The following is a 12,008-nucleotide window of genomic DNA, read 5'->3' as shown; positions in this document are numbered from 1 at the left end:
CGCTTCAGCGCCCTGACCCCCTGTCTATCTCTACTACACCAGTTAAATGGTTTAGAACGTTTTGTCATCGCGTCCAGTGCCCGGTGTAGGCAGGGTGTAAATGTAAATCTGACCAAAACTAAAGTTGACCAAAAAGAGAGACATATTTTAAGTATTTAGAAATGTTTTGATATTTAAAACATTATATATTTTTCATGTCATTCATAAGTTTTTAAAGCCTTAAAAGGAAATCATATATCCCTATTTTATCATTTGATTTATATCTTTGAAGTTAAATAGGAAATATTACTATTTATATGGCAATTAATTGCGAAAGCCCTAAAAGAAACAATTAATTGTCATAATCGCAAGTAATGGTTGACCGATATGGGTTTTTTTTAATGGCTGATGCCAATATCCAGATAGCAGGGTGGCCGATACAATGGCGATATATCACACAATTTAATATAATAAATAACAAAAAAAATTGCAAAAAAAATTATAAATCTTATTTAGCACTATATTTACACAATTTTACACAAAACTTATTAATATAAGTTATATAAATAAACTTTTATTATATTTAATTATCTTAAATTAGTAGTTTCTTCTTATTTCTGTTTAGTCATAAAATTTTTGTAATTTATTTCTACTTGAAGAAATTGTTAATATATTAGAAAGAAGGAAATTACAGTACACACAGTAGTTCAGCAACAATGGATGGCATTTGTGCATTACCAATTGCATTTTCTCATAAAAGACCCAATCAAAGCAATTGTACATACAGTAAGTACACAGTGAATATGGCATTTACTCATAGTGCACATGAAGCGCTTTTAATTTTGAAGTTGCGCTCGTGCGGATCCAGCGAGAGCAGCAGCAATCTACTGAGAGTTTAAATGCCGTGGATCGCCTGCTTGGATTATAACGATATGACCATCGTGATTTGTGAATCAGAGGAACTTTTGATCCTTATCCTGAAGTTTTTGATTCTGGCTGATGGAATACACACTTCAGAGGAAGATATTAGATGAGCGCTGGACAGGAAGAAAACGCTGGATTTTCACGAGGTTCGTGAATTACATCTGTTTAAACGAGATATCCGCATATTTGCAGACAGTGTATGATTGAATTTTTATTGATATTTGCCTTTTTATCATTAGACAATACAGTTAAGAGATACACGGAACTGTTGAGAAGAGAGATGGAGAAGGAAACAGGTGAGCACTTTAACACGTCGTGGCTCTGATATGCGGATCATTTAAATGAGACTGTGTTGCACACCGGTCTATTATTGTAGTACCACGATGTACAAAAAAACAAATTGTGACTGGTCGTTTACATGTCACAGACGCACCTTCACATGCAAGTAAACAATTCTCTGCGTCTTCGTGGCCTTAAGAAACAAATCGGCCAAACGGGAAAATGTATCATCCGATGCTGGTAATAAAAAAAATTCAGAATATTGGCCAATTTATCTGCGTCTGCGATATATCGGTTGACCACTAATCGCAATTATTTGTTTGGTAATTGTCAGCCAAATTTCGTAATCGTGACAGCCTTAATCACAAGGCACATTTACCTATACTCATATACATGCCCTCACTCCATATTAGAACACTTCTCTAGCCTAATCAAAATATCAGAAGTATAAAATACACACAAATATGGATGAATATCGTCAGAAAGGCATATTTAGGCACAGCAAATCTTCACGAGGTGACTGATTGGTTAAATTTCTTCTCCAGAGGCTGTGGTCATAGTCTAGCATGCAAAAAACTATTTGCCAACTATTGTCGTTATTTTCTGCCAATAGCCGATAGTTCCAAAAGCAACTATCAGCTTAGATTAAACGGCAAAACCGCTAAACTGTTCAACCTCTAATAAACAACACAACCCAAATAAGCAAACATATTGTACAGTAAAAAAAAAATATAAATGAGGTATAAATGTATAGTATGTAGGCAATACATTTGCAGTAAAGTGAGTTGTGATGTATTGTGCAGGTGTTCACGGAAAAAGATACTGTGCACTTGACTGTTGACAAGATGTACTGTTCTAGTATCTGTCTGTGTCTTGCAGTACGTTACCGCCTACCAGAAAGTGTGGACAGGGACTGAGTCATGAGTCGGTCTCTACTGCAGCAGTGGATGGTTTGAGTTTGTGTCTTGCCAACTAAATGCAGATCGCGACCCAAAGTCATCACTGCTGTTGCTGCAAGTCTTTATTTACTCACGTTGTTCCAAAGCGGAATCCTGTTATTTTTTTCCAGTGGAACACAGAAGGTGAATTTTTAATAATCTTGACGTGGCTCTTTTCCATAGAACAACACTTTAAGCTCCAGAAAGGACAAAACACAGCATCAAAATATTTATACCATGGTCTATTCGAATACTCAATTCTGATTGGCTAGAATGTGTGCGTTAAAACCATTTAATGCACAGGTTGTTCCAGTCAGTTTTAATAACCGTTCTATATTGATGCACCTAATATGCTGTCCTCCGTAATGAGACATTGCAAGAGTTTTATGCCTATGTTTAATAAGCCTCCAGATGTGAATATAGTGTATGAAGTCTGATGTTGAGTCTCAGATCCAAGATTAACGGTCACATCTCTAAACACAACATCATCAAGGCATGCAATGTCATCTTTAAATCAACTGTGAAGTGCTACAGAAAAAAAAACAAAAACGGAAGATACACCAGTGTTCATCGGCCCTGTACTACTGAGTCTCACCTTGAGATAATTAGAAATACACCTACACTTTCCCCTTATACACCCAGAGGGCTTTTAAAGCAAGTATGGTTTGACGTTCAGCTATGTTTTGCAAGAAGGTGGAGAGAATGAAACCGGGATCCATCATCCGTCTTTTGCTGTCCGGGAAGTAGCAAGACGATTTGAAATAATAAACATCATTGTGACGAGGAGGAGGGCGTGGCCGGGCCGAGAGGATTCATGCCCAGCGCTGAGTTGCCCAATCAGCAGGAAAGAGATAAAAGGAGGAGCCGGGGACGCCAGAGGGAGAGCGCATTGCCACGGAGACATAGCGCGTGTGGAGGCTTCACACCATCCACTGCGGCATCCACGCTCAACTCACCACATGCCCCACCGAGAATGAACCACATTATAGTGACCGCGAGGAGGTTACCCCATGTGACTCTACCCTCCCTAGCAACTGGGCCAATTTGGTTGCTTAGGAGACCTGGCTGGAGTCACTCAGCACGCCCTGGGATTCGAACTAGCGAACTCCAGGGCTGGTAGACAGCATCTTTACCACGGAGCTACCCAGGCCCCCAGTCTTTTTGATTGTTAATCTGGTTCCTGCTTTGTCCTTTCCCGATGAACGAGAGGCTTGTCTGCCACACTGGTGCCGAAACCCAGGACTGAAGGAAGACGTGCCGTCAGAGGGCCCTCGCCGTTGTTGGAGGATCGCGACGAAAAGGAGAGAAGTGGTTTGATGGTATTGGAATGGTCCGCCAGGAAGCGGAGGAGCGGCTGCCGTCCGCCGGGGGGCAGAGGATCATGACGCAAAGGAGAGAAGTGGTTCGGTGGTATTGGAGTGGTCCGGCAGGGGGCGGAGGAGCGGCTGCCGTCCGCCGGGGGGCAGAATCCAGTGCCATCGCGGATTATTCCTTTTAACCTTCTGAGACCCGATCATGACTGTTGTGTGCATTTGCCATTTCCCTTTTTTATTTGTAACTAGTTGCACCTAATGAACAAGCAAAAAAAAAAAAATATATATATATATATATATATATTTTTTTTTTCTTTTCAAGCCAATAGTTTTCCTAAATTGTCCACATGTGGACAGCTGAACTAAGTAGTGAAATTTTAAATAATACTGAGCTATAGAACGATTTTTTTCATCAAATAGTTTATTATGTGTCCAGGAGTGTTTGTTATTCATTTTTATGAGACGTTACAAACATTACATGCTGATTTTCTGTTAAGCCTTATAAATAATTCTAATTAAAAGTAATGGCCAGCATTATCCAATCACTGCCAACCATGTTAAAATAAAATTTAGCATTATAAATTCTGAATCGATGTACTGATTACCATTGAGTTATCCAAACATCATCTGCAGCCTGAAACTGAACTTTTGGTCGGATTTTAGGAGTGAATGCATTTAGCTGCATAGAAAGTTATAGGATGCTCCCTTGCTCCCTATTTAGTGAATGACTTAACCTCCAGTGTACTGTCTGTCTGCACTGGTCTCAGAAAAGTTTGAAATGCACCTTATTTTCATCCTAACTCAATATAAAGCCTCTGAATGCCTCTCATTTTTGGATGAATACATTGATTCTCAATGTGAAACTGCACTGTAAATATAGGAATGTATTCATTAATGTTAATGAATAGAACCATATTGTGCAGTGATAACAAAGTAAAATATAAAAACAAAATATATTAAAATGAAGCAAAATGACCCACAAATGTGTTAATGTTGAAAATTATTCAAAATAACTAACATGTTTTTTCAACTTTTGAGGAACAAGGTCTGAATTTCCACATATGTGGACATCATGTTTATCAGCGCACTGATGTGTGAAAAATGAATGCATTTTTTAAAGCTGCATATTAAACTAAACTAGAGATGCTACTCTTTACAACCAAACAGGTTTCAATGAAAAAACTTACAGGTTTCTCACCAGACGCAGTTTTGTTGGCGCTGTGCTTGTAGAAGCGCTTCACGGAAATCGACTCTCTGTTGTTGTGTCACGTGACTCGGTGCGCCAGAAGTTTAACCTTAAATGACAGTCTAGAGTGTTGTGAACAGTATTCAGTCAGTTTAAATTAATTTCAAATATGTTTTGCGTATAGAAAAGCAAAAATACAATGTCCACACATGTGGATGTGGGGTCGCACAAGGTTAAACCCACCAAAAGACCTGCAGTGACCAGTCAAAGCCCAGACATCTGTGGAGTGACTTCAGTGTGAAATCAGTGTTTGCAGAAGTGCAGTATAAAGGTTTTGTAAAATGATTATCTATAGTCAGTGTGACAGCTGTGGTGTCTGTGTTATGAAATCTGTGTTATGGAATCCACACATTCATCAGCGTGCCTCTTTTGAAATCTTATTTTTTCTTTCTTTAGCCAGAGGAAATAATCCCAGAATTGACAGCTGCACCCATATGAGATTGATTTGATGATAAATCTAAATCGGTGATACATCTGTTGAATTATTTGAACTATAAATGTGACAGTTATGTGAAGTCTGGTGATTAAGAACTAACAACAATCACAAACTTAATGGATGGTTGAGTTTTGACATTCAGCTAGCATCTACTTTAATAAATGTAGGGTAATTGCAAAAGTTTGTTAATCAATGGCACTTTGTCTTGGTTTATGTTTACACGCTAAATGTAAGAAACAAACTGTGTTTTACTTTTTCACAGCACTGTAGAAGCCAGTGGACCATTTCTGCCCATAGACACTTATACTACTACATAAGTATTCAATAATAGTGAGATATAAAAATGTTCAAAGGGCCGGAGTCCCAACGATTGGTTTGGTGTGTAGGTGGTTTATGTGAATATTGTGTGATTCAGCTGTGTTGTGTTTTCCGCAGGCATTCACTGCACACATGGCTTCAACCGCACAGGCTTTTTAATATGTGCCTACCTGGTGGAGAAAATGGACTGGAGGTACAATAACATGCATGCACTCACCCAATGAACACATGCTGAAAGTATATCTTATTTCGCAGTATGAGTAATTTTATATCACAGTATAGATATACTGTTTGTCTCAAAGTTTTGTTTTTTTTGGGGGAAATTCAATGAAAAATTTTGCTTATACATACCCATATGGGAATGCCCATGTTTTGATACTATTGTGAATTATCATTTTTATTTTTTATTTTACTGCTGTTTTGTTGAACTGTTGAACAGGTTATGAAGTCATTTCTAAGGCTCTGAGATTCCTGCAAACTCTAAAGCTGTAATCTATAAATGGAAACGCTTGCAACAGTAGTAGATCTTCCTTGAAGCCATCTGCTAAAAGTTTGATGAGAGTGCATTAAAGAAACATGCATAGCAGTTCCAGCTTTACTTATATGGCCTGAGGTCAGTGTTTAAGACTCCACCATCAGTAAATCATGGGTAAAATCCTGAGAGACCAGCATAGCACAAACCAATACTGGCAAATACCAACTTACATACTCGCCTCTCGTTCATTTTAAAAGACTGGATTAATTCCATATTGGAAGATGATAAAAGGACTGCACAATTTATTGAAAAAATAATCGACTTTATGTAGTTGACTATCTAAACATGCAAACTAAGTGTCGAAAACAGCATTCCATTCATGTCTTTTCCTGTTGTTTTAAAAATGTTCTATTTGCAACAGCAGACTTCAGCATTGTAACCAATCACATGCATGTCTGTTGAGTGTACGAATGCAATGGCCAATCAGAGGCGTTTAAATTAGTCCTAAAAGGGATAGTTCACCCAAAAATGAAAATTCTTTACTCACCCTCATGATATCCCAGGTGCGTATGACTTTCTTTCTTCAGCAGGACACATTTGAAGAAAAATAGAAAAATATCTTAGATCAGTAGGTCCTTAAAATGCAAATGGATGGCAGTTTCTCTTTTGAAGCTCCAAAAATCACAGATAGATAGCATAAACGTCATCGAAACGACACCAGCTGTAAAATTAATGTCTTCTAAAGGGACACAATCGCTTTTGGTGCGAAAAAGATAAATATTCAAGTACTTTTTTTTAACTCTAAATCATGCTTCTGTTCTGCAGCAGTACGCGCGTGTGATGTAATCGCATTGGCATTTGAAACAAGCGAGAACTGAGGCACGCGCGCCATAGCCGGAAGAGCAGCGCTGTTTACAAGAGAGAAGGTGGAATACTGTACAGTATCTTGGTTGGTTTTGATTTAGATTTGTATTTGTATTTATCTGTTTTTTTACTTACAATGATGCGTTTATGTGGTCATCTTGGATGTCTCAACCAAGTGGAGAATGTGAGATAACATCTGTATCCATGGAAAAGCGAATATGTCACACGAGAGACCGTGTGATCTCCACCCGGTCCTGAAGCTTACATGAAGTGATGAATTAGAGTTAAAAAGTACTTAAATATATCTTTTTCGCACCAAAAGTGATGATATCACTTTAGAAGACATTAATTTAACCACTGCAGTCGTATCAATGATGTTTATGCTGACTGTCTGTGATTTTTGGAGCTTCAAAAGATAAATCTCCATGTTGTTGCATGTTAAACTATCCCTTTAATGACAACAGTACAGGTTAGTGAGTTTTAAGACCTCTGTTTGTGTTGGCACAAGAAGCATCACCTGACACTCAAAAACAAGCTTTCGAACAAAAGCGAAAAGCATCGGAGGCACTTTTGAAATATTTTGGATTTGTAGCAAAACTATAACACTCCCATTCGAATCAACAGCAGGGCTCAAACAGTTACGTGAAAGTGCCAAAATGTCAAGAGCCACATGTGGAAATACTTTGTGTTGAAGGCTACATTGCTAATTATTTTCAAGTATTTTTATTTAATTTGTTAACATTTGTGCAACATTTTAGAAGTTCCAGGTTCAGTACAAGTTAAGCTCTATGCTGTCGATAATCACTGAAAATAAATTGAACTCGTCCCACATTGTTGTACATTTGCACAATAAAATTCTATTGTAAGTGCGTCTGCACGTTTTTGTTTGTTTTTTATAAACTGGGATGAGATGAACCTGGAACATTCCTTTTTATAGCATTTAGTTTTTTTTTGCTGTCTGTGTTTTTTGCTAGAACTGAATAATCGAGTCCAACATTCTGGTTCTCGAAGTTTAATCCCATTAAATGTTTCTAAAGGGGAATTGATTATTAATTATAACTTAAAAACCTTTAAAGACAGACCTACCAGTGAGGCCTGGATAGCTCAGCAAGTAAAGACGCTGACTACCACACCTGGAGTCGCAAGTTCGAATCCAGGGCGTGCTGAGTGACTCCAGTCAGGCTTCCTAAGCAACCAATTGGCCTGGTTGCTAGGGAGGGTAGAGTCACATGGGGTAACCTCCTCGTGGTCGCTATAATGTGGTTCTCGCTTTCGGTGGGGTGCATGGTGAGTTGTGCATGGATGCCACGGAGAGTAGCGTGAAGCCTCCACACGTGCTAGGTCTCCGCGGTAACACGCTCAACAAGCTGCGTGATAAGATGTGTGGATTGGCGGTCTCAGACGCTAGGCAACTGAGATTCGTCCTCTGCCACCTGGATTAAGTCACTACGCCACCATGAGGACCTAGAGCGCATTGGAATTGGGCATGCCAAATTGAAAAAAAAAAAAAAGTTGTTAATTGATGGTGTATCAGAAAACGTTATTTCAACGTAATTTTGAAAAACAAACAAACAAACAAACAAAAAAATTTTAAATAGTGGAATTTCAGAGAATCGCAACAAAAAGACTGTGGCAAAAAAGTTCTGCAGCAAGCGGCCACTCCCATGACACACTGTGAATTACACAATCAAAACATAAAATCATCTCCCTATACTCTTAAACTGCTAATTTATTTGAATATTTTGCAACAAAAAATCTCTGTACTTACCAACAACTTAAAATAAATAGATTTATGTATTTCTGTTTTTTTTTCATTTGATTACATCATTCATAATGCTTCATGGGATTGTAGTGCATTCCCTCATTAAAGACATTGGGCCCTATTTTAAGAGTGCAGTGCTATGCAATACATAATAAGCACAAAGCTAGTGGGCATGGCCATGAAGTTTTGGTATTTCATGCAAGCATGTGCTGTGTCTAGGTGCAAGTGGGTTTGGCGAAATAGTGCGCGCATATTTTTTAAAATATTATTAAAAATGGAAATGATGTAACATATTACAGTGCTGTGAAAAAGTATTTGCCCCATCCTGATTTCTTCTGGTTTTGTGTATATCTCATACTAAATTGTTTCAAAAATTCAAACAAAAATCTAACATAAAACAAAGACAGTCTGAGTGAACACAAAATACAGTTTTTAAATGATTGTTATTTATTGAAGCAAAAAAGTTATCCAATACCAACTGGGCCTGTGTGAAAAAGTATTTGCCCCCTTACTTACTAAATCCCCAATTCTGTGAAACTGCATTCATAATGGGGTTCAGCTGGACTAAACACACCCAGGCCTGATTACTGCTAGCAATCAAATCAACACCTAAATAGAATTTTTCAGCAGCAAGAAGTTGGCTAAAAGGTCTCACCCAATAGTGCACTATGCCATGGTCAAAAGAAATTCCAGAAATGATGAGGAAAAAGGTGATTGAAATACATCAGTCTGGGAAGGGTTTCAAAGCTATTTCAAAGGCCCTGGGACTCAAAAGAACCACAGTGAGAGCCATTATCTCCAAATGGAGTAGTGAACCTTCCCAGAAGTGGCCGACCTTGCAAAATTCCTCCAAGAGCACAGCGATGACTCATCCAGGAAGTCACAAAAAAGCCAAGGACAACATCCAAGGAACTGTAGGCCTCTCTCGTATCAGTAAAGGTCACTGTTCATGACTCCACTATCAGAAAGACACTGGCCGAAAATGCCATCCATGGAAGAGTGGCGAGGCGAAAACCAGTGCTAACCCAGAAGAACATTTAGGCTCGTCTAAATTTTGCCAAAACACACCTTGATGGTCCTCGAAGCTTTTGGGAGAATGTTCTGTGGACTGATGAGTCAAAAGTGGAATTGTTTGGAAGACAGGGGTCCCGTTACATTTGTGGTTTGGGGATGCTTTGCTGTTTCAGGGCCAGGGTGACTTGCAATAATTGAGGGAAACCCATTTCCAGCAGCCATCACTCCAACACCTTATCCTTGAGTAATCATGCTAAATTGCTAACTTGGTACAAGAAAATCACTTGCCATTATATCAAACACAGTTGAAAGCTATTTGGTTCGTTAAATGAAGCTTAACATTGTTTTTGTTTTTGAGTTGCCACAGCATGCAATAGACTGGCATGTTTTAAGGTCAATATTAGGTCAAAAATGGCAAAAAAGACACGGCTTTCTCTAGAAACTTGTCAGTCAATCATTGTTTTGAGGAATGAAGTCTATACAATGCTTGAAATTGCCAAAAAAAAAAGATTTCATACAAAGGTGTACACTACAGTCTTCAAAGACAAAGGACAACTGACTCTAACAAGGACAGAAAGAGACGTGGAAGGCCGGATGTACAACTAAACAAGAGGATAAGTACATCAGAGTCTCTAGTTTGAGAAATAGACACCTCACATGTCCTCAGCTGACAGCTTCATTGAATTCTACCCGCTCAACACCAGTTTCATGTACAACAGTAAAGAGAAGACTCAGGGGTGCAGGCCTTATGGGAAGAATTGCAAAGAAAAAAACACTTTTGAAACAGAAACTCAAAAAGAAAAGGTTAGAGTGGGCAGAGAAACACAGACATTGGACAACAGATAATTGGAAAAGAGTGTTATGGATCTTAACCCCATTGAGCTTTTGTGGGATCAGCTAGACTGTAAGGTGTGTGAGAATGCCCGACAAGACAGTCACATCTATGGCAAGTGCTACAGGAAGTGTAGGGTGAAATGTCACCTGAGTATCTGGACAAACTGACAGTTAGAATGCCAAGGATCTGTAAAGCTGTCATTGCTGCATGTGGAGGATTTTTTGATGAGAACTCTTTGAAGTAGTTTAAGAAGTTCTGAACATTTTTTTCAAATTGTAATAGTAATTTTTCATGTTAATAATGTCCTGACTGTACATTGTGATCAGTTGATTGCCACTTTGGCAAATAAAAGTAGCAATTTCTTTCCATAAGAGCAAGATATGTACATTATTCCAAACTTTTGGCCGCCAGTGTAGGAGTAATTCCACCTCTGAATGGCTCAAAAGATGCTTAATTTAAGTTTTGGAGTGGCCTAGTCAAAGTCCTGACTTGAGCCCGATTGAGATGCTGTGGCAGGACCTTAAACGGACTGTTCATGCTCAAAAACCCTCCAGTGAGGCTGAACTCAGGCAGTTCTGCAAAGAAGAGTGGGACAAAATTCAGTGAAAGACTGATCTCCAGTTATTGGAAGCGTTTGGTTGCAGTTGTTGCTGCTAAAGATGGCACAACCAGCAATTAAGTTTAAGGGGGCATTTAGTTTTTCACAAGGGTGATATAGGTGTTGGATAACTTTTTTGATACAGTAAAAAATATATGCATTTGAAAACTGTATTTTGTTTATAAGAGAGGAGAAAACACTTCCCATATCTTTTGTTGTTGACGTCAAAGACCATGCATCCAACCAGACTCTGCAGTATTTTGGCTTTAATTCATCTGTCACTTAGACAGATGCCAACATGGACAGGTTGCGTGAAATGCCCTCATTCTTAAAAACCATGAACAAAACTAAACAAGATAAAATACAACATAGATTTTAAATTTGAATTTGCTTCCTGATCACAGTACGTTTTGTACAGTGAATTATTACCTATTCACCCTGTGTCCTCATGTGAATAATTTTGCACGTTGGGCCTATGCAGTTAATGGTGATATTTATATACTTCAATGTTGGATTATAAGAAAATTTTTGTTACCTTTTTACAATAAATAGTTTTGCTGCTGTGTTAGGTCACTATTTGAAGTCCAATGTAAAATCTGTGTCCTAAAACAAAACCAGTTGATCAACAGCACACTCTACAAGAGCACTTCTTATGAAAATAGTTACTCTTCAGTTTTAAATCCAAACACTTCCACTCCTGGTTTGACTAGCCTATGGCTACGTTCACACAGTCAGTGTTTGGGATTGACAGCCGTATTTACTTACATGTGTGAGTCTTGAAATGTCCCATTCATACATTAGCACAGTAGCAGTTCGAATGCTGTCTGTATGAACAAACAATTGAAGTCACAGCCGTATTCAAACAGCTGTGTGAATGTGGCCAATACTTCATTTTTAATTGGACTCAATAATTCACCAAGTTTAATGGATCATGTCATAGGCTGAAAATAGCTAAAACATGCAATGGCTAAGATATTTTCCACATTGTGTTTTCCAAGTAAATAAAGACATACTGCCCTGGTAAATA

The 12,008-nt window shown here is 38.4% G+C and overlaps 1 protein-coding gene across 2 annotated transcripts in view; it reads left to right on the top strand.

Moving 5' to 3' along the window:
* Positions 1-12,008, top strand: part of LOC127415814 (mRNA-capping enzyme-like) — a 135,736-nt gene that overhangs the window by 12,374 nt on the left and 111,354 nt on the right. For both annotated transcript variants that reach the window (XM_051654783.1, XM_051654782.1), the window contains exon 5: positions 5,551-5,626. In XM_051654783.1, the coding sequence (XP_051510743.1) occupies positions 5,551-5,626 (76 nt within the window). The remainder of the gene's footprint in view (positions 1-5,550; positions 5,627-12,008) is intronic.

Source organism: Myxocyprinus asiaticus, chromosome 25 (genome assembly GCF_019703515.2).
Source record: "Myxocyprinus asiaticus isolate MX2 ecotype Aquarium Trade chromosome 25, UBuf_Myxa_2, whole genome shotgun sequence".
NCBI lineage: Eukaryota > Metazoa > Chordata > Actinopteri > Cypriniformes > Catostomidae > Myxocyprinus > Myxocyprinus asiaticus.
This window is presented reverse-complemented; position numbering and strand designations above follow the sequence as displayed.